This window comes from Pimephales promelas, chromosome 14 (genome assembly GCF_988280905.1).
Source record: "Pimephales promelas chromosome 14, fPimPro1.hap1.1, whole genome shotgun sequence".
NCBI lineage: Eukaryota > Metazoa > Chordata > Actinopteri > Cypriniformes > Leuciscidae > Pimephales > Pimephales promelas.
The window spans coordinates 30467194-30491075 of record NC_142782.1 but is presented as its reverse complement, the minus strand read 5'-3'; the positions used below and the strand labels follow the sequence as shown (position 1 = coordinate 30491075).

At 40.6% G+C, this 23882-nt stretch overlaps 1 protein-coding gene across 3 annotated transcripts in view; it reads left to right on the top strand.

The window, feature by feature from the left end:
- The window catches only part of kcnd1 (potassium voltage-gated channel, Shal-related subfamily, member 1), a 79561-nt gene that overhangs the window by 10910 nt on the left and 44769 nt on the right, over nt 1-23882 (top strand). For 2 of the 3 annotated variants that reach the window (XM_089119826.1, XM_089119828.1), the window contains 6 exons: nt 8005-8140; nt 9260-9342; nt 9859-10004; nt 10178-10240; nt 10377-10819; nt 12120-13922. In XM_089119826.1, the coding sequence (XP_088975952.1) occupies nt 12808-13922 (1115 nt within the window). In that variant the 5' untranslated portion in view covers nt 8005-8140; nt 9260-9342; nt 9859-10004; ... (1 more) ...; nt 10377-10819; nt 12120-12807. Of the gene's footprint in view, nt 1-8004; nt 8141-9259; nt 9343-9858; nt 10005-10177; nt 10241-10376; nt 10820-11035; nt 11248-12119; nt 13923-23882 lie in introns of those variants that run through there. The other variant, XM_089119827.1, reaches the window with a different exon arrangement.

Here is a 23882-nt window from a genome sequence, read left to right as displayed (position 1 = left end):
TACTGCCGGTCAAACTTAGACTTCTAACTTAGACTTCAAACTTAGTATCTCGGTTTTAGTGCACGGACCATCATTATTAATTCTATATACATAATATTGTATATAGTATAATACTACTACCTGTGACTTACTGTATAATGCAAGCACTTTATTATATCACATCTGATGATATAGAAGAAATTCAAGTGAGTTTAGCATTAACCATGCATTGAAACTAAATGGCATTTTTATATATATATATATATATATATATATATATATATATATATATATATGTGTGTGTGTATGTGTGTATGTGTGAATGTGTGTGTGTTTGTTTACTGCTTTTAGCTACTTGATTTTACTTATCTTCATGATTTTTGCTTTGAGCTTGTGGTGGAAATTTTAAACTATATATATATGAAACTAACCATGTTAACATCTAACATCTAACCTAAGTTGATATATAACTTTTGAACAAAATGTACTGTACGAAACCAACGGAAAACTTGTGACTTTGTGTGTGTGCGTGGGTGTGTATAAATAACAAATATGGGAAATGAAACTAGACGGGTGTCTCGAAACTAAAAACAGAGATTTGTTACCTAGAAACCAAAGGGCCTGTCTAGAACCAAATTAAGTAATGTTTCATGTCATTTTTTGCCATAGCTCCTTTTTCTATAAAACTGTTGTATTTGTGTTTACTGGTGTGATTCTCAATGGGATTTATCTGAAATCCTCCTTATTGGCCATGCTTATTTCTTTTTTTTTTTGAGAGATTCTCTGTCGACAGTAGACACGAGAGCTTAAGTAGAGAGAACTCAAAGCTATTTGTCGACGGTAGACGCGACAGTTTGAGTAGAGTACGATAAAAGTCCCAGCGGTTGTCGACGAGAGACGCGAGAGCTTGAGTAGAGTAGGGTTAGAGATCTCAAAGCTATTTGTCGACAGTAGACGCGAGAGATTGAGTAGAGTAGGGTTAGAGATCTCAAAGCTATTTGTCGACAGTAGACGCGAGAGATTGAGTAGAGTAGGGTTAGAGATCTCAAAGCTATTTGTCGACGGTAGACATGAGAGCTTGAGTAGAGTAGGGTAAGAGACCCAGCGGTTGTTGTCGGGAGATGCAAGAGCTTGAGTAGAGTAGGGTAAGAGAACCCAAAGCTAGTGGTCGACAGTAGAGTAGAGACCCAGCGGTTGTCAAAGAGAGACGCGAGAGCTTGAGTAGAGTAGGGTAAGAGAACTCGAAGCTAGTTGTCGACGGTCGACGCGAGAGCTTGAGTAGAGTAGAGTAGAGTAAGAGGTCCAGAGGTTGTTGACGGGAGACGCGAGAGCTTGAGTAGAGTAGGGTAAGAGTCTCAGTGGTTGTCGACGATAGACGTGAGAGCTTGAGAAGTGTAGGGTAAGAGACTCAGCGGTTGTTGAGGGGAGACGTGAGAGCTTGAGTAGAGTAGGGTAAGAGATTCAGCGGTTGTCGACGATAGACGTGAGAGCTTGAGTAGAGTAGGGTAAGAGACTCAGCAGTTGTCGACGATAGACACGAGAGCTTGAGTAGAGTAGGGTAAGAGATTCAGCAGATGTCGACGATAGACGTGAGAGCTTGAGTAGAGTAGGGTAAGAGATTCAGCAGTTGTCGACGATAGACGTGAGAGCTTGAGTAGAGTAGGGTAAGAGACTCAGCGGTTGTCGACGGTAGACGTGAGAGCTTGAGTAGAGTAGGGTAAGAGACTCAGCGGTTGTCGACGGTAGACGTGAGAGCTTGAGTAGAGTAGGGTTAGAGATTCAGCGGTTGTCGACGATAGACGTGAGAGCTTGAGTAGAGTAGGGTAAGAGACTCAGCGGTTGTCGACGAGAGATGCGAGAGCTTGAGTAGAGTAGGGTAAGAGACTCAGTGGTTGTCGATGAGAGACACGAGAGCTTGAGTAGAGCAAGGTAAGAGACTCGGTGGTTGTCGATGAGAGACACGAGAGCTTGAGTAGAGTAGGGTAAGAGATTCAGCAGATGTCGACGATAGACGTGAGAGCTTGAGTAGAGTAGGGTAAGAGACTCAGCGGTTGTCGACGATAGACGTGAGCGCTTGAGTAGAGTAGGGTAAGAGACTCAGTGGTTGTCGACGATAGACGTGAGAGCTTGAGTAGAGTAGGGTAAGAGACTCAGCGGTTGTCGACGATAGACGTGAGAGCTTGAGTAGAGTAGGGTAAGAGACTCAGCGGTTGTCGACGGTAGACGTGAGAGCTTGAGTAGAGTAGGGTAAGAGATTCAGCAGTTGTCGACGATAGACGTGAGAGCTTGAGTAGAGTAGGGTAAGAGATTCAGCGGTTGTCGACGATAGACGTGAGAGCTTGAGTAGAGTAGGGTAAGAGATTCAGCAGTTGTCGACGATAGACGTGAGAGCTTGAGTAGAGTAGGGTAAGAGACTCAGCGGTTGTCGACGAGAGATGCGAGAGCTTGAGTAGAGTAGGGTAAGAGACTCAGTGGTTGTCGATGAGAGACACGAGAGCTTGAGTAGAGCAAGGTAAGAGACTCGGTGGTTGTCGATGAGAGACACGAGAGCTTGAGTAGAGTAGGGTTAGAGATTCAGCGGTTGTCGACGATGGACGTGAGAGCTTGAGTAGAGTAGGGTAAGAGACTCAGCGGTTGTCGACGATAGACGTGAGAGCTTGAGTAGAGTAGGGTAAGAGACTCAGTGGTTGTCGACGATAGACGTGAGAGCTTGAGTAGAGTAGGGTAAGAGATTCAGCAGATGTCGACGATAGACGTGAGAGCTTGAGTAGAGTAGGGTAAGAGATTCAGCAGTTGTCGACGAGAGATGCGAGAGCTTGAGTAGAGTAGGGTAAGAGACTCAGTGGTTGTCGATGAGAGACACGAGAGCTTGAGTAGAGTAGGGTAAGAGATTCAGCAGTTGTCGACGATAGACGTGAGAGCTTGAGTAGAGTAGGGTAAGAGATTCAGCAGATGTCGACGATAGACGTGAGAGCTTGAGTAGAGTAGGGTAAGAGATTCAGCAGTTGTCGACGATAGACGTGAGAGCTTGAGTAGAGTAGGGTAAGAGACTCAGCGGTTGTCGACGGTAGACGTGAGAGCTTGAGTAGAGTAGGGTAAGAGACTCAGCGGTTGTCGACGGTAGACGTGAGAGCTTGAGTAGAGTAGGGTAAGAGACTCAGCGGTTGTCGACGATAGACGTGAGAGCTTGAGTAGAGTAGGGTTAGAGATTCAGCGGTTGTCGACGATAGACGTGAGAGCTTGAGTAGAGTAGGGTAAGAGACTCAGCGGTTGTCGACGAGAGATGCGAGAGCTTGAGTAGAGTAGGGTAAGAGACTCAGTGGTTGTCGATGAGAGACACGAGAGCTTGAGTAGAGCAAGGTAAGAGACTCGGTGGTTGTCGATGAGAGACACGAGAGCTTGAGTAGAGTAGGGTTAGAGATTCAGCGGTTGTCGACGATAGACGTGAGAGCTTGAGTAGAGTAGGGTAAGAGACTCAGCGGTTGTCGACGATAGACGTGAGCGCTTGAGTAGAGTAGGGTAAGAGACTCAGTGGTTGTCGACGATAGACGTGAGAGCTTGAGTAGAGTAGGGTAAGAGACTCAGTGGTTGTCGACGATAGACGTGAGAGCTTGAGTAGAGTAGGGTAAGAGACTCAGCGGTTGTCGACGATAGACGTGAGAGCTTGAGTAGAGTAGGGTAAGAGACTCAGCGGTTGTCGACGGTAGACGTGAGAGCTTGAGTAGAGTAGGGTAAGAGATTCAGCAGTTGTCGACGATAGACGTGAGAGCTTGAGTAGAGTAGGGTAAGAGATTCAGCGGTTGTCGACGATAGACGTGAGAGCTTGAGTAGAGTAGGGTAAGAGATTCAGCAGTTGTCGACGATAGACGTGAGAGCTTGAGTAGAGTAGGGTAAGAGACTCAGCGGTTGTCGACGAGAGATGCGAGAGCTTGAGTAGAGTAGGGTAAGAGACTCAGTGGTTGTCGATGAGAGACACGAGAGCTTGAGTAGAGCAAGGTAAGAGACTCGGTGGTTGTCGATGAGAGACACGAGAGCTTGAGTAGAGTAGGGTTAGAGATTCAGCGGTTGTCGACGATGGACGTGAGAGCTTGAGTAGAGTAGGGTAAGAGACTCAGCGGTTGTCGACGATAGACGTGAGAGCTTGAGTAGAGTAGGGTAAGAGACTCAGTGGTTGTCGACGATAGACGTGAGAGCTTGAGTAGAGTAGGGTAAGAGACTCAGTGGTTGTCGACGATAGACGTGAGAGCTTGAGTAGAGTAGGGTAAGAGATTCAGCAGATGTCGACGATAGACGTGAGAGCTTGAGTAGAGTAGGGTAAGAGATTCAGCAGTTGTCGACGAGAGATGCGAGAGCTTGAGTAGAGTAGGGTAAGAGACTCAGTGGTTGTCGATGAGAGACACGAGAGCTTGAGTAGAGTAGGGTAAGAGATTCAGCAGTTGTCGACGATAGACGTGAGAGCTTGAGTAGAGTAGGGTAAGAGATTCAGCGGTTGTCGACGATAGACACGAGAGCTTGAGTAGAGTAGGGTACGAGACTCAGTGGTTGTCGACGATAGACGTGAGAGCTTGAGTAGAGTAGGGTAAGAGATTCAGCAGTTGTCGACGATAGACGTGAGAGCTTGAGTAGAGTAGGGTAAGAGATTCAGCGGTTGTCGACGATAGACACGAGAGCTTGAGTAGAGTAGGGTAAGAGACTCAGCGGTTGTCGACGATAGACGTGAGAGCTTGAGTAGAGTTGGGTAAGAGACTCAGCGGTTGTCGACGGTAGACACGAGAGCTTGAGTAGAGTAGGGTAAGAGATTCAGCAGTTGTCGACGATAGACGTGAGAGCTTGAGTAGAGTAGGGTTAGAGATTCAGCGGTTGTCGACGATAGACGTGAGAGCTTGAGTAGAGTAGGGTAAGAGACTCAGCGGTTGTCGACGAGAGATGCGAGAGCTTGAGTAGAGTAGGGTAAGAGACTCAGTGGTTGTCGATGAGAGACACGAGAGCTTGAGTAGAGCAAGGTAAGAGACTCGGTGGTTGTCGATGAGAGACACGAGAGCTTGAGTAGAGTAGGGTTAGAGATTCAGCGGTTGTCGACGATAGACGTGAGAGCTTGAGTAGAGTAGGGTAAGAGACTCAGCGGTTGTCGACGATAGACGTGAGCGCTTGAGTAGAGTAGGGTAAGAGACTCAGCGGTTGTCGACGATAGACGTGAGAGCTTGAGTAGAGTAGGGTAAGAGACTCAGTGGTTGTCGACGATAGACGTGAGAGCTTGAGTAGAGTAGGGTAAGAGACTCAGTGGTTGTCGACGATAGACGTGAGAGCTTGAGTAGAGTAGGGTAAGAGACTCAGCGGTTGTCGACGATAGACGTGAGAGCTTGAGTAGAGTAGGGTAAGAGATTCAGCAGTTGTCGACGAGAGATGCGAGAGCTTGAGTAGAGTAGGGTAAGAGACTCGGTGGTTGTCGATGAGAGACACGAGAGCTTGAGTAGAGTAGGGTAAGAGATTCAGCGGTTGTCGACGATAGACGTGAGAGCTTGAGTAGAGTAGGGTAAGAGATTCAGCAGTTGTCGACGATAGACGTGAGAGCTTGAGTAGAGTAGGGTAAGAGATTCAGCAGTTGTCGACGATAGACGTGAGAGCTTGAGTAGAGTAGGGTAAGAGACTCAGCGGTTGTCGACGAGAGATGCGAGAGCTTGAGTAGAGTAGGGTAAGAGACTCAGTGGTTGTCGATGAGAGACACGAGAGCTTGAGTAGAGCAAGGTAAGAGACTCGGTGGTTGTCGATGAGAGACACGAGAGCTTGAGTAGAGTAGGGTTAGAGATTCAGCGGTTGTCGACGATAGACGTGAGAGCTTGAGTAGAGTAGGGTAAGAGACTCAGCGGTTGTCGACGATAGACGTGAGAGCTTGAGTAGAGTAGGGTTAGAGATTCAGCGGTTGTCGACGATAGACGTGAGAGCTTGAGTAGAGTAGGGTAAGAGATTCAGCAGTTGTCGACGAGAGATGCGAGAGCTTGAGTAGAGTAGGGTAAGAGACTCGGTGGTTGTCGATGAGAGACACGAGAGCTTGAGTAGAGTAGGGTAAGAGATTCAGCGGTTGTCGACGATAGACGTGAGAGCTTGAGTAGAGTAGGGTAAGAGATTCAGCAGTTGTCGACGATAGACGTGAGAGCTTGAGTAGAGTAGGGTAAGAGACTCAGTGGTTGTCGACGATAGACGTGAGAGCTTGAGTAGAGTAGGGTAAGAGACTCAGTGGTTGTCGACGATAGACGTGAGAGCTTGAGTAGAGTAGGGTAAGAGACTCAGTGGTTGTCGACGATAGACGTGAGAGCTTGAGTAGAGTAGGGTAAGAGATTCAGCGGTTGTCGACGATAGACGTGAGAGCTTGAGTAGAGTAGGGTAAGAGATTCAGCAGTTGTCGACGATAGACGTGAGAGCTTGAGTAGAGTAGGGTAAGAGACTCAGTGGTTGTCGACGATAGACGTGAGAGCTTGAGTAGAGTAGGGTAAGAGATTCAGCAGTTGTCGACGATAGACGTGAGAGCTTGAGTAGAGTAGGGTAAGAGACTCAGTGGTTGTCGACGATAGACGTGAGAGCTTGAGTAGAGTAGGGTAAGAGATTCAGCGGTTGTCGACGATAGACGTGAGAGCTTGAGTAGAGTAGGGTAAGAGATTCAGCAGTTGTCGACGATAGACGTGAGAGCTTGAGTAGAGTAGAGTAAGAGATTCAGCAGATGTCGACGATAGACGTGAGAGCTTGAGTAGAGTAGGGTAAGAGATTCAGCAGTTGTCGACGATAGACGTGAGAGCTTGAGTAGAGTAGGGTAAGAGATTCAGCAGTTGTCGACGATAGACATGAGAGCTTGAGTAGAGTAGGGTAAGAGACTCAGCGGTTATCGACAGTAGACATGAGAGCTTGAGTAGAGTAGGGTAAGAGAAGGCGACAGTGGCAAGTACCCAAACTCCATATAGTCAAATACATCTGTACCTTTAAAGATGCTTCTCCAGACCAACACGCTTCACTGGCAATTATTTTATTTAAGCTGTGTTTTGTACTGCTGCCTCTTCTCGTCTGTTTATCTTGGCGACGTCGAAGACTGCCTGACTTTTATAGGGTGAGGGTTGAATGTGTTTTAGTGGTAGATTTCTGCAGTTGTCGCATAAATGGATCCAGTGTGTTGTGCTGGTTGTCTTCCCAGAGGACTAGTAGTTTTAGAAGGCTGTGCTCTGAATTTTAAGCACGCTGTCAAATGCTATCTCGACTACATTCCCAATCTCATATTCGAGGCTTTTAACTGGGAAGTTTGGCAGATTTTTTATCCCTTTCTGAGTTGTGAGCTTTCACATTTAATTTCTCAATAGTGTCTGCACAGACTGCCACACATATATATTATGGATAGTAAACTGGATTTGAGAATGAGTACTTGCTTCCTAAAGAGCAATTTTGCTCAACCTTATAACCTTACCTGTCTAATGGTGGACGTCCATTAGAGATATGGATGATGGTGTACTGAAGATACTTTCTCACTATTTGAACCTTTTCATATCTCAGGGTTTCTCAAACCGCAAGTCTTAGTAGTTTGGTAAACTTCAATGGGTGAATGAGAGACATTAAATATATTTCTGTGTGTGTGCATTCCCCTTTGCTCATAGTCATGTCAAGTCACATTTATTTGTATAGGCTTTTTAAAATACAGACTGTTTCAAAGCAGCTTTACAGAGATAACAGGAAAATAATGCAAAAAAGTTTGTTTCCAGAAGAAAATACCGTCACAGTCCAGCTTAAGTAAGTTTAGTGATGTTTAATTTTTGTTGTAAAAAAGTTCTTAATTTAGTTCATTTATATATATACATTTGAAAATACAGAACATAAATATAATATTTATTATTTATCATTTTGAAACAATTTCTTACCGTGATAATGCACTGAAACAACGTCCCTGCTTATAAAAGTCATGTTTATGCATGTTTCGGTTGTAAAAGGTTGCAAAATGTTATCACTGTTATAATTAGATATAAAATTACATATGCTTTGACTTTCTAGGTTTTTGACTTTCCTGATCGGATCCTTCCCAGTATTCTGCAGTATGAGGCTGACATGGATATATTCAGTGTGTTCAACTTCTCTCCAAATTTTGATGGTCCTGGACTATTCCCACACCTCACTGACCTCCTGTAAGGTATGTAAATGGATATTTACAACGCCGTAGCTTTCACAGTAAAAGCTTTTCCAGTTTGTTCATCACTGTGCAGCCCTTAGGTGCCCTTATCGCGTCGCAATGATACATTTCAGAGTGTGAGCTGCTAAGCCATATTGTTAAGTAGTGTTAAGCCATATTTATTGAAAAATAGCTCTAGTATTTATTTACTTTAAACAAATGTTTTTCTAATGGGTATCAGAAGTGTATATTGATAGGTTTGATTTCAGTTGCATTTAGGTACATTTAGTGGACATTTTTAGCATGTTACAGTATTTTGGCCTTTGTGCTTTACTGCAATATACTTCACTCCAAAACAGAGACCTGCAGGAAAGCTTTTTCCCCATCTTCTTCAATCATTCATTGAAAGACTCCAGAAGTATGACGCAACAGCTCTCACTGTAATTCCAGCCTCTCCAACAATAATTCATTTCTCCATATGTGAAGTTACTAACCTCAGTCTTGCTGTTTTTTTGTTACGAAGAAAATGCCCTCATTGCATAAAGGTCTGGTTGTGGATTGAACTGATATTGATATTTTTATGACTTTCTGTCTTCTGTGGAACATATAAAAAGACATTTTAAATAATGTTGCAATGGCTGTCAGTCTCCAAATTGGACTAAAATTTGTATCCATGCATATAATTTAAATATACAGAAGTGTGAAATAGATTTAAAATATATTTTCAGCCAATAAAAACCTAAATTTTGTTCTTTACTTTCCACAAAGCAATCAAATAAGTTTTGAAGACTTAGCGCAAGTCATTTGGACCAGTTTTTGGTTAGTTTATTGTATCCTTTTACCTGTGTTTCATGTAAGACACACATGTTTGGGACGGCATGATGGTGAGTGTGTGTGTGACAGATCTTCATTTTTGGTTGAACTGTTTTGCTAACAAACTTTTCATGCTGTCACTGTAGAAGCAGAAACTTTGGTTAATTAGAGTTAGAAAAAAAACATGTCCAATTAATAAAATAATGCCATGTATTAATATGACAGTCTGTTGAATGCAGAAATACAGAGTAGTAACAATTCATTTCCTTTTGTCAAAGAGCCTTTGACCATTTCCATGAGTCACAGGAAATGGAAATTTGTTCACAGAACACCTTTGAAGACTCCAGCTATTGATTTGAGGATCCAGGAATCAATTCTGCCATCATTTTGGCTTATTTCACTCAATCCCAGTGAGTTCCTCTTGTATGAAAGTACCTGTTTTTTCTATTCGCTATATTGAAACTGTAATACTTCCACAGAATCAATCGTTATCCCCCGAAAACCCCTTTAGTTCAATCCTCATAACAGATGCTATCACTGGGAATTACACTAGCTATCAATAACTATTTCTTCTTTGGAGACCTTTGGAGACTAGACCTTTTCTAGTCTTTGGAGAGTGAGTGTTTCATTTTAAAGTAAGACTTGATCAAAAGGATTGACGTACCAAAATAGACTATAAATTTGCTATGGAGTTGTGAAGTGTGTAATGTTTGTGCCACTAGTGGCTCCAAATGGAATTGCACATCCCTTCAATCTGTCCCTGCCGTGACACTTCAGTGAGGAATTTAACACCTGCTCTATAATTGAAACCAGACAATGTTTACATGCATGTGTGTGCTGTGTACAGTATGCCATTACATTAAATGGTTAATTCCTCAGGGTAAACAAGACAGAAATACCAATGCAATCAAATCCCTCTATTTTAGGTGGAGCACAACAGCCCATTCAGGACCCCAGTCACATGCATGTGTGTTGCATCCTCAAGACAGCAGTGGAAAGCGCAGTCGTTGGAAATGCTAAATGGATGAGTGTCAGTCTGCTGAATTCAACCTTTTTCCTCATGAATAATACAGTATGTTGACTAAAGAACAGTTTGCGAATGTAAATTAGTGGTTGACTGATATTGGATTATGCCATTACTGATATCTAGAGATCAAGATGGCTTATAATAATAATGAGTCATTACAACTATGAAATTTGTACGAGAATTGACCAAACCAATGAAAATTCGCTCTTTTTGCCTAGATTCCAGCTCTACACAGTCATCAACCAGCTTCATGTAGTGTATGCTGGGATACTTTTTAAATGGTATGTATGCTGCATACTTGTTGACTGCTTTCCCTGTGTTATCCTTAACAACGGGGTTATGCACAACAAACATCTGTATTCTGTAAAACAAGTCGCCTCCAGTTCAGTTCTTTTGTATGTGCTTCATTAAATATAGAGCCGTTTTACCTGCAAAGATGACCAAAACGATGTCCATTCCATCGCATATGCAAATTGATATCCAAGTTATTTTTTCCCCTCACTAACAGGTATTTAAATCCTCCCTAGTGAGCCCCGGTTTCAAAAACCCCTGTTTCAGTCAAGTGTGTCCAAACGTTTAACTGACAATGCAATTTTATAATGGCAAATGAGACCTACACAAGATTGCTGAAATTAAATTGGACAATATCGTGGTACAGTTATATATCAGTAATGTAAACCTCCCAGAGCTTTATCATCTTTTTTCTTTTTCTGAGTCCTTTCAGAAGTGTGATGGCACCCCGTTGTGCCCGGACACATTCGAGGAAACTGAAATTCTCCAGCTACTCCCACTGCCGAGAGAGGTGGAGCAACATGAAACTATCTGTTGAAAGAGGAGAGGATGCAATGTGTCTGAATGCAGTAAGCTGCAACAAAAGGCACAAGTAGACTGTCTGATCTAGTATTGTCAGGTTGTGTGAAACCCGAGCTTTTGCCTCGTTCTCTATGACCCATTGTAGGCCAGGATGCATTTGCAAGAGATATTAAGCTTTAAATGGATGTGTATAAGTGTAGAGAAAAAGAGAGGGAGGGAGGGAGAAAGAGGGTGGGGAGGTTGAGCAAGCAAATGAGAGAGAGAGAGAGAGAGAGAGAGGCAGCGCACGAATGCAACAGAGCAGCGGAGGAGAGGAGAGAGAGGCAAGGAGGACTAGGCGTTACGGTCGCCCCTTCACAAGCCGCATGCGAGATGCTAGGACTGCTGCAGAGAGATTGCCGTTTCTTTCCTTTTTTTCTTTCTTTCATCAGCTTTCTGTCACATTGAACGCTTCATCTTCTCGTCTATCCCAGAGGTAACAAGTCTATGAAGATAGATCATTACTTATCGCTACTGCTGGCAACTTGCTCGACTTTTTCGTATCATGTTATTTACAGCACTCATTGATTTTTGGAGTCACTTTAGCATTTGGATTGTAGGAAATTTAGGAGCACCTTCATTCACGTAAAAAAAAAAAATAGAATAAGTTGAATAATGCGTTTTGCTTTAGTGCTAAAGTAAACCCTGAATTTACTGTTCATCTCCTACGTGCATGTTCTTGTCTAAGGTGCAGGAGGTGTAGAGTAATGTGTTATTGATTTTTGATTGTGGGAGCATGTTGTATGCATTATGTTGGGACAGGGCTGGGTCACCTGTCCTCCGCCTGGACCCATAAGGGCAGGCGTGTGCTGGCGTGATGCTACCCTAAAAAGTTTGTGATTCTGCATTAGGGAGATTATTCATTCATACAGAGACATTTAGATGCAACAGGAAGTTGCATTAGCTTAGAAGTGGGGAAACACATTATTGATTGTCGTGAATCTGAATGCCATTGACTTGTATTGCATTCGTAAATGACAGTTCTCTGTGCAAACAAAGCATTTATAAAAAAAAGTAGGGTAGTATAAATAGTTTTTATGTACCATTTATGTGTGTGTCTACTGCATATAAATATCATATGTATGTAAAGAAATGCATGTATGTATTTATAATTACACACACATATATGTAGCTGTAATGCCACACCTTTTTCCGTTTAAAGCATCAATGAATGTAGCGTGAGAGAGATCTCATAAACAGACTGTGAAGCTTGTTTATTTAAACGCTCTCTGACGTAAAACTAGCTGATGAAAGTAGCTACTGTGTTTCAGACGTTACCTAATGTGTTATTATGTTGTTTCATGACAGGTGCGTGAAGGAAAGGCCATACGTGGAGTCCAGGTGTCTAGTTCTGAGATCTCCCGCTGAAAACCTTCCCAGCCCCTTGCAAGATTGAGTAGCCGACTCGAAGATTGAAGAAAGGAAAGAAAAGAGTATTGAAACTGCATAAAAAGGAGGTAGAACTCCTGCAACCAGAAAAAAGAGGACGTAGCAGAGCAGAAATAGTCTCTTGCTAACTTCAGAAAGCCTCATCACAGACTAATAAAAATTTGAAACGGCAAAGCGCAGCAACAAATCAGTATTCTCCGGCAGACCCTGCAAGATATGGCCAAGAGGGTTAACCCTTTAGACGGCTGAACTGATTCTTTGAACAGCCACAATCTGCAAGTTGTGAATGATGAATTTGAATGGGTCATTTCAGGATCGTTTTTGACAAATGGAGATCCTGAGATTCAAATGGCTTTGACACTTTGACAGCCCCACATTTTTGTAGCTGATAATGAAAACATTCTCAGAGGATTCCTTCCTAGTCTATTAGATGTACAGACTAACCGAGAGACGTATAACTAACTAGTCTGAGATCCTCGGCTCGGATGATTAGTTTGGAAAGACTTGTTCTGGTCCAGAAAGGTTCAGAAAATCTTCTCAGGGCTGACCGGCGTTCTCCTCTTTGGCGTATTTGTTTCAGTAACAACGTTTAGCCGCCAAATCAAAGATGGCTGCCGGAGTGGCAACATGGCTTCCGTTTGCCAGGGCGGCGGCTGTCGGCTGGCTTCCTCTAGCCAAGAAAAATATGCCCAAACCGCCCGTGGACAAAAAGAGCCGCAACGACGAGATCCTCTTCGTAAACGTGAGCGGGCTCCGTTTCCAGACATGGAAAAACACGCTGGATCGCTATCCCGACACTCTGCTGGGCAGCTCGGAAAAGGAGTTTTTCTACAACGAGGACACTCAGGAGTATTTCTTCGACAGGGACCCGGAGATGTTTCGCCACATTTTGAACTTCTACCGTACGGGTAAGCTTCACTACCCCCGGCAGGAGTGCATTCAGGCCTTCGACGAGGAGCTGGCTTTTTACGGCATCGTGCCGGACATTATCGGAGACTGCTGCATGGAAGAGTACAGGGATCGCAAGAAGGAGAACCAGGAACGCCTGGCCGAGGACACGGAGGCCGAGATGGCGACGGACACCCCACTGCCGCCGGAGAGCACATCGCGGGAGCGCTTGTGGCGTGCCTTCGAGAACCCCCACACAAGCACCATGGCGCTCGTTTTCTACTACGTCACAGGTTTCTTCATCGCCGTCTCGGTCATCGCGAACGTAGTGGAAACTGTCCCCTGCCGACCCCTCAAAGGCAGCAAGAAAGACTTGCCTTGTGGCGAGAAGTACACGCTGGCGTTTTTCTGCATGGACACGGCCTGCGTGCTCATCTTCACGTTCGAGTACCTCATGAGGCTTTTCGCCGCGCCCAGTCGCTGCAAGTTCATGCGCTCGGTCATGAGCGTGATCGACGTCGTCGCCATCATGCCCTACTACATCGGCCTGGTCATGCCTGAGAACGAGGATGTGAGTGGCGCGTTTGTCACATTGAGGGTGTTCCGCGTCTTCCGGATCTTCAAGTTCTCGCGTCACTCTCAGGGCCTGCGGATCCTCGGGTATACTCTGAAGAGCTGCGCTTCTGAGTTGGGCTTCCTCCTGTTTTCCCTCACCATGGCCATCATCATATTTGCCACCGTCATGTTCTACGCCGAGAAAGGCACCAAGGGAACCAACTTCACCAGCATCCCAGCATCCTTCTGGTACACCATAGTCACCATGACAACTCTTGGGTAAGTTCATTCCATTTTTACCTGCAATTGATTTGAACATGCGACAGATTGATCTTCTATACGCACAGAGTGACTATTTCGCAACTGTCGAGCGTTTGTTTGGACTGTAGTGAAGCGGGTTAGTATTTAAAAAGCTAAGGAAGGAGTAGATGAGATCCATTAAGAACTTTCTGGAAAATTCCCATGTGATCCAAACCACTTACTGCTTCATTGCTCATTTATGATGCTGACAGTGTTCTAATATAGAAGTTCCACCAAAACTTTTGTGGTGAAGAATGAGTTTCTTCTTTTTTCTTCTTAAATTATAGCGATTGTGTAAAGGGTTCTTTTGAATTTACATTCAAGTTAATTGTTTTCGTGTTCACATGTTTGCATGAGCAAAATTTGCACAGCTGAACATTTCAATTTAAGTGAAAGAGTGATTTTCAATTCACCAGCATACAGGTTTGGTATTGCAGCAGCTTTTTAGGTAAGAAACCTGCCTATATGTAAAAAAAAAAAAATGCACAATTTTAAGGTTAGTGAATCACCCCTGCTACAAAAACTAAAATATGTACCTTTGAATTCCTCAGTTATGCCCTGAAACCTTCACTGTTGTGAGTCATTTACTCATAAACTGAGCTGTGAATGAGTTATTTAGGGTTTCTGCACTATACTCTTCAGCCACGTCTCTGGCCATTGGTTTGCTGTCAGTCTTTAGCGAAGCAGAGATGACAGAGTCCAGTTTTCTCTTGTTCATTGATACAGATTAATCCCTCAAGAGTGATAGATGAAAAGTGAAATGCTGTGTCACTGCATTTGAGAGAAGAGGATGAAGAGGATAGATGAAGCATAGTCATTTTGTGTGTACAGTATGTGTGTTTTTTTTTCAACTTTTTCGTGAAACATTTGGCTGTTTTGCTACATGTCTCAATATGGTTTCTTTTTTCCATGTTGTTGTTGGGTAGAAAACACCCACTCAGATGCAATGAGCATCTTTTAGCACTATAGCACATGTAGGCTGTTTGGAATACCATAATATCATAACATACTACTACTTTTCCACTAAGTACATGGAACAAAGTATTCTAGTTTTAAGCAAGTTTTCAGCTCGGAACACCTGCTGCATTTGGCAAAAAACAAAACAATACAAAACAAAAACAAAAACGAATCCTACATTGCAATGTGCATTACATTTCCTTCCATTTTTAGTGTTTCAAATGAACTGGCAGCAAGATCTACTTATTTATTGGTTTTCAAACCTGAATGCCATTGGTTTAGCCACTGAGGAACTAGTATAGAGTACAGTCTTCCAGGTTCTGGAAGTGAAATTCCCATTCACTTCACCATATATACTGATTTTGATGATTGTAGGCAGTAACATAGACCTTTCAAGACAAACCTAGCATGAGTTCTGAAGTTGTAAATTGATGAAATATGCTTCTATCGTATCCCATAAAACTATATATAGCCTATGTGAAGAGTTCAGATGCCAAAGCCTCTAAATGCCATTTGAAATTTTCTTCTAGAATGATAATTTTTATCAAGCTTGTATATTTAAGTTCAGTGATGTCACTTAAATGGCAATGATAATTACCTATTAATTGTTATTTAAGTGAAATTACTGAACTTAAATATACAAGTTTGATAAAAATCATCATTAAAGAAGAAAATTTCAAATGGCATTTAGAGGCTTTTGCATCTGAACTCTTCATGTATTTAATTTAGTAGGGTCTATTATATATATATATATATATATATATATATATATATATATATATCAAATGATCAAGATGGTTGGCATTTGCTGTTTTTTTGCGAAATATTTTTATTATTATTTAAAAAATTTTTTTTTTACTTCAAATCAACCTTTGTTATATTTCCAGTATTATGAATATTAGGTTTGGCTCATTAATTTCTATTGTTTATTGAATATTTATTTGAAATCCCTATATAATGAAAGTGGATGGTAAAATTCCTAAAATTGGTCATTGCACTCTGTATCATAGTGTCTTACGCCCGAAACTCATATTTGTCATGTTTATTGTTGCGTATACTACCTACCATTTCACATACTATTTGTAGTTGCAGGCTGTTTACATTGGATAAGTTGGAACACAAAACTGTGGCATTTGAATTTGGTGCAACCGCATTTATGTTGCTCTTGGACAGTGGGTGAATAATGAACCTATATCTAGGGTCTTCCTCTGCATTATGTAAATGTAGGAAAAGAGACCATATTACTCTTAATATTTGAGCTAGTCGTGCAAATTTCGGGAGCTGCGTATTAACACTCTGAATCAATACATCATCCAGTTATTTCATTATCATTGCACACACTTATTACCTGCCATCAGGTTTTTAGCGTTTTTTCATTAAATATCATGTACACTTTAAACATTAATCTTCGGTGGTTTCTGCAGGGATGTTGATCATTGAAAGAAGACGATAAGTGTATCTGAGTAGAGTTATCAATATCTAGAAGTCTGCATATATTTTGTTAAAATGTGTGCGACATGATCTCTTCCACCTGCTATAGAAAGCCAAATATATCATCTGTATTATATTATTAGATTTGCCTAAGAGCAATTCAGAAACATATTTATGGTTCTCAAATAATGTTAGATGTTCAGATGTTTGATCTAACAGTATTACGGTTTCAGATATATCTGTATACAATACTTCAAACCATCTGTAATGTGTTTATATTAGTCAATGTTACTATTGCTCATAGTTAAGGCTGATTTGAACAAAGTATTACACTTTTTTCCACATGTGTGAAGGTTTAAATTGTGTGGTTGGTTACAGTGTGCTATTATTTTGTTTATAAATTATTACATTTTACTATTTTTCTCACAGTGGATAATAATATAATACTGTGTAGTGGTTTTGAGTGGGCAAGTGCCACATGCTTTGTCTCTAAAAATGTACATTTAGATGTACAGTCATGATCATTGATGCATTTAAACTGGTTGGTGCCATTGATATTGATTTTATGTGGGTAAAAACAAAAAGTTGTGACGTAAAGCAAAGCACAGGACTATATGTGATGCCATCCAGCAAAGTTAAAACCTAATCAGTGACATTTTACCCTCAAACTAATTACTTTTACATAGACCTGACTATGTGACCATTGTATAGTGTCCAAAGAAAATCAAATCTGGAAGCAGTCATGTTGGTACAACAAATCTAACGTTCAGTTTTCAAATTCAGTGTTTTCTGTTTGCATTCACTATGTTAATATTAATGAAAAACAGAACCACAAGAAGTATGGCATTTTTTTTTTTTTTCAACATTGTATTTATTGATTTTAGAAACATTTACATTAAAACAAGCACAGAAAGAAAAATAAAATACAAAAATACAAAATAAAAATTAAATAATAAAAAAAAGAAATAATAATAAAAACAACAACGACAACAACTATACTATACAAATGTCAAGACAATGGTACATTAATAACATAATTTGTTATTCCTGGTTCATAATTTGGTTCAGCTTCCTTTAAAAATTCTATAAAGGGGTTCCAAACTTTGAAAAACTTTCCAGATTTTCCTTTAACAATATATGTGAGTTTAGAAGTATGGCATTTTACCAAGTATGGCCTGTAATCATATTTTCCAAATATAATTATGCACTTCTGTGGTTTGGATATCCCGGGCAATGAAAAAGCAAATAACTCCATCAGTTTGCATGCTTCAGCGTGCATGTTAATGAATGTCTGAATTGAATAAATGAATATATTTGTTGTGGGTGTTCCTGACGTTACAGTAGAGGGATCACCTATCCCGGGTTGGGTTGATTGGCCGTGTTCCCTCTGGTTATAGCCGGGTAAACGTTCTGCTTTAGCCTTACTGTGCAGAAAGAAATGCATGTGCTCAGATTAAAGGAACGAGCAAAGACTCTTTAGAGACTCTCATTGTGTGCAAGATTCGATTGGTCGGTCACACAACCAGGGCTTTATATCTAACTTTACGCTTCCTCTCCTTTGACCTTGACAGGGCAGCGTTTGGAGCAGGAGTTAAGATGTCTGCTTCATTCCATTTGGATACTGTGCTAAATGTTTAATGACCCTCTAAGTTATTATTAAATACAACTTGGGTGAAAGCAGGATACAATACCCTGGTATGTAAGAAATTATAGAAGCTGCTCCTAAACTATGGGATCTAAATAAAGGATGAATGAATAAATTAATGGATGGAAGGAAGGATGGAATGGTGTGGGTGGATGGAAAGATGGATGGATAGAGCTTTAAAAGTGAAGATTACAAAAGAAAAGTTGAAGAATTATAATCTAGAAGGATCTGTAACACTGTTAGATACAGTCATGCAAAAGTACATTGTTTGCAACATTATTGCATGAAGACAATGCAATTGTGTTGATGGGGAAAACAAGATGCATTTCTAGTTTCAACGTTATTTGTTCTTTAGACATTCTTTTTTAAAAGAAAAAGAAGTTACAGGCGTGCTAACTTTGTGCAAAAAACACAAGAAGTGCTTTTTCCCGTTTTCAAACTGTCACCATTGGGATATAATGCAACAAACATTGCAAAAGTCAACACATTTTACTAATAGACTTACCATTCTTTGTGTAAAACTAACATAAGAATGCTGCCATCTTGAAAATGTGTGCATATACATCCATGACATTTGAAATTTTGGCTTTCATCGCTGTATATGTGCGTCTTTCTTCAGAAAAAAAAAATATTGAGCCTGGGAAGTTTCTGAAATTTGATTGATTTGGCTTTGGCATAGAATGACCCTATTCCTCCTCTTGTCATTCATGCATTAATTCATTCATGCATGCATGCATTCATTCTTTCATTCATTCATTTTGTGCCTATTTGCCTTTTCTGGAAATTAGGGTGAGTGAAGGGGAATGGGATTGGGACATGACCCAGGTCAAACTTAAACCTGGTTTCCCTTGAGGGCTTTTTACAAGTCCAAACATGCAGCTCTAACAGTACTTTTTTTCTTTTTTTTTAACAGAATATACAGTGTTCATTAAACCTTTGAATTTGTTTTCAAGACATTTATTTTATTTTATTTTTTATTATTTTTTTATATATATATATAAAAATAAATAACTAAATGGTTAATTTTGTCATTTGTCAAAAAGAGATGTGATGGACTGTTCAAAATATTTCCAGTTGGGGAGTAACGTTAATCTCTCCCTTTACAGGAGGACAAAACTTGTTGTCCCAAAGCGTCCCCGTCCCTCTCTAGAGTCCACTCTCACCATCTGCTGTTAGCTTATATAAGTGTCTTGTGGGAAAAGCGTCGTCCTTGAACAATGCAAGACCCAAAGGACCTCACAGCAGCCGCGTTAAGCGCTAATGTTTGTGACAGAAACCACTCAACTTATCACTTCATTGAAGCTGTCAGGCTGTGTGATGGGATTGCGGCTCTTATTTTTTTATTTATTTTTTTCCCTCCTCAGACTGATGACCTGTCAGAATTATGTATTAGTGATGTAATGTGGTTCTGGTCTTGGTTCAGTTCACATAATTCATCTCGTGCCAGAGGCAGCAGGCACCACACGCATTTATTTATTTATTTCGGGGTGTGCCGTGATTGGCTGGGAGATTTGACTGTGGCATAAGAGATAATGCTGACTGAGAATAGAGGTTTAATTCAGGTGTGCTGTGGATATGGTGCAGTTCAAGGGACCGATTTATGATTTCTACTTGTTTTCAAAAGGGGTCAGGTGTCTTTTATGAGTGCATGTCATGCGCTGCGTCTGAAATCACATAATGTATGAGTAGGTACTACATTTGACCGTGAAAAAGTACGCTGTGTAGAGTATGAATGTGGTAGTATGAATGAAATTCAGATCGTACTACGTGACCTACCAGCGTCAGCTACATCGCTTCACTTCCATTCAGAAATCCTTTCCTGTGGCCTCGTGAGATAGTGAAGTGTCCAGCGAAGGTGCATTTCAGAATCTCTGCAGAAGTAGCAGGTCATCCAGGGACTTTTCGCCTGTTTTTCAAATACTATGCATTCATTCTACTCTTTTGGCGCACTGTTTTTCAATGCTATATAGTGGGGAAGTATTCGATTTTAGACACATTTGTAGTCTTCCAACACATCATACCCTAGCAACCATTCAGAACACCTCAGCAATCACACAACACCACACTAAAACATTCAGAACACCTTAGCAACGGCAAAGCAACACCCTGGCGACCACCCACACCATCCAGAGAACATAAACAACAAAACCTGCATTCATTCTCAGTAGTTTTCAATCTCATGCTGTTCTATGTCATTTGATGTCAGTGATGCCAGACTGCATTGAATTTCAGATGTTTTGTGGCTAACATGTTCATGTGTCTTCAAAAATTTTCAAAGATTTGAGAGCTACAGCGAGGGTCTGTTCCTCACACAAATATGACTTCAGAAGATTTTGAATGTAATGCAAGACGTGTATGGAAAATTTTAAAGTAATTTTATGAGGCCATTTTTTCTATTTTGGAGCATGACAGCGTTTGTCCACTTTAAATTTTATGCAGAACGGCAGCCTTAATATTCTGTTTAACATTTCCTTTTGTGTTTTGCAGAAGAACGAAGTTCATACAGGTTTGGAAGGATTAGTAAATGATGACAGAATTTTCATTTTTGCCTGAACTATAATTTAAACTTAATTCCTCCAGAGATAAGTCTGTTGACCTTTTCTTTGACTACTGGCACATTGTGTTTTATAATTTAGTGCGATGTCACTTATTGATGGATGTTTAAGTAAATTGAATCTGCCACTTTATCAAACCAAACCTAGTGAATTTGAACTCATCTGATCTAGAGTAAAACCAATATCAACAGCAGTCTATGATCTTCCCGTCTGTAATTATGGTGTGTCTGTCAGGTGTCTCGAGCTGTCTGACTCTGAGAGACCGCTCCTAAAAGCACAAGCAGTGTCTCAAACTTTCTGTCAGTTCACCCACACTTCCAGGTATACTGTTAAAGAAGTGCTCAAGGTTACTGTAATAATGGCAAAGTCTTTGTGTGACATAATGTGTGTGCTTTCTGGATAAAGGTATATGCTGTGTATATACAATTTTATATTTACAAAAGCTAACAAATGCAGTTGTGTGCCAGTCCATTTCTTTCTGTTTGGCTTTTTTTTTTTTTCTTTCATGCAGCAAATCCAATTTAGTTTTCAAATCTAACTTTTAGGACCACACTGACTATCATTAAAACAAATGTAGTGGATCTATCTATTTTTTTTTTTTAACAAATATTTTTATTTTACCTTTCTCAAAAGACTAGATTTTGATCATTTCATTTTATTATTATTTATGTTTTGCATTGATATTCTTTTATTACACTTTTATAAAAATTTTTTTTATTAAATTGTATTATTATTTACATTTTTTTTTTTTTTTTTTTTTTTTGCTCTTCAGATTCTGAACAAAGCACACTGGCTTCCTGACAGCTCTCAGGGTCTAGACAATAACGGGCAATTCATAATCTTACAGGGAAAAGAGATCACACTTGGATTGGCTGCAGATAAAGGGATTTGTTGAGGTCTAAAGAGTCGTATGGTGCTGAGTGATGGATTAGAGTGAAAACGTCTGTGTCCTATGATGATTTTTCATCTTTTCATTGAGATGTTTAAAATATTAAACAATTTATTGCATAAGAAATGATGAAATGAAATGTCACGAGTCAGATTTTACTTGGCCTATTATGCTGCAGTTCATCGCATGCATGAGTACAGAAAATGAAATGTCAAAAGGTCACGTGTAAATTTGTCGCATTTATTGTGCGGAGACAGCAGAGGTGATGACACGAATGTAAATATACTTTTCGGTAAGGTGCTGAGCATGTATTAACCTTCTTGTACGTAAATCAAAAAACAATAATCAATGGTCAGGAAGAGGGAGATCTTTTACAGTCATCATAATAGCGGGCCCAGGACAGAACCATGAGGTACTCCTAACAGAACTAGCTTTGTATCAATACTTTAATTGAATGATGAGATTCCCTTTGCTGTTCACATGTTTTATGAAAGACAAAGGATCTTTCATTTATAGATTTATATTCAGAAGGTCAACGCAGGGTCGGGAAATCCAGCTTTTTGAAGGTGCAAGACGATTATCTTTTTTCTCATGCATGTAATTCTCATCAGGCGCATATATAAATCTGGAGGTTGGCTATGGTTACAGTGACCCAGATTAATCATTACAAGTATATAAACCATACTGAGAGGCATTGCTCAATCTAAGTGTAACAATAGCTCTGTGCACAATTCATCTCCGTAATGTCACTGCAAAAACGTTCCCTTCCATTATCCAGCTCTCCTGACATGATTTGGCCAACTTACACCTCCCTCCTATCCAAAAATAATCGTAGCTGCTCAGTCAGGTGGCCCCTGGCTGTGGTCCTTCTGTGTGAATGACCCATTTACTGCCGTTGTGTAGAAAAATGACAAAGCTGACATCATTTCCTCTCTTGCTCATGCCTCTCGTCGAGGTCCGCACCTTTCCCACAGGAGCTTGAGGGAAAGGGAAGACTGCGGCACTACTAGACTGAAGTGCAGGCACTGTGAAAGCAGAATGCTGCTGTTTTGATTGCAGTTTGCATGTTAGTGTCTGCTGTTTGGATTTTGACATAGCATGTCTTTATGATGAGAGATGTTTATTAAATAATGAATAACTTTCATTTAATGAGGTCATTAAGAATCCAATTTACCGTTACCATTATCATTTGAGATGTACTATGAAATATGGTACAGTAGCTTTTAGGGATTACAGCTTTTATTGAAATAAAGCCGCTCTTATTTTAATTTAGGTTTTAATTAAAGCTGCAGTCTCTTTGTCGCCATCTCTCAGTGTTGTAGTACTCGAGACTCGGACTCGTCTCGGACTCGGTCTCTAGACCATATTTTAATGGTCTTGGTCTTGTCATGGACTCGTGTGCATTTGGACTTGGAATTGACTCGTACTCGAACATTTTTTTTTTAGGACTCGGACTTATTCCCGAGTCCACTCGAGTTCAATTCAAAATATTTTTCCTGATTATTAATGTAATAAAATATTTCTTTAAATTGATTGACACGCCCAGTGATTGGTGATTTTCTAGTGCGCAACTGCGCATGACAAATTGTAATAAAATCCACCACCTACTATGTGGCCTTTTTACCCTAAACTGATCATATTTTTTAAACTCTAAGTAAATTCAGTAAAAATAAAGGATTTCTCTAAGTAAATAAAAGTAAATTAGGTAATCAACCCTCACTGGTCTCGGTCTCGATTCGGACTCGACCGTCTCTGGTCTCGGTCTCGGACTCGACTCGGACTCGACTGTCTATGGACTCGGTCTTGACTCGGACTCGACTCTCTCTGGTCTCTGTTTCGACTCGGACTCGAGTGAGGTGGTCTCGACTACAACACTGCCATCTCTATTTAGAATGTGCAATTACAGTTATTCGCAGAATTATCAACTTTACATGGGTTGCGCCTCGGCAAGGCACAGCGCGGATGAATCCAATGTTTTGAGGAGAGTGTGTGTCTGTCAGTCGCCGCGCCTGTGTGGATACCGTCATTCGGAATCACAGATTCTTTTTTTTTGTTTTTGTTTTTGGAAGTATGACCAACATATGAATTTTCATTGGAAAATGTAATCTTTTGTTCTGACTAACTAAAGGGGAAAAAATCATTGCAGTAAATGACACAGATTAAATCTAACGATCGCTATCATATCACGTCAAACTGTGCACTACATTTGTGACTAGATTTAATGCCCTTCCGATATTATCTTACTTTTCAGCCACTCTCAAATCCGTTTTTTGCACTTTACAATGGGCGAATCTCTAGTTGTCACTGTTGATTCATTGTTGTTTGAACCTTTCTGGATTCACCATCAAATTGATACGTTTAATTATATCTAATGCAATATATATATATATAATTTGATTAAAATGTAATTATTTGTTTTTTATATTAATAGCATACATTTTATAATTTATTGCATTTACATT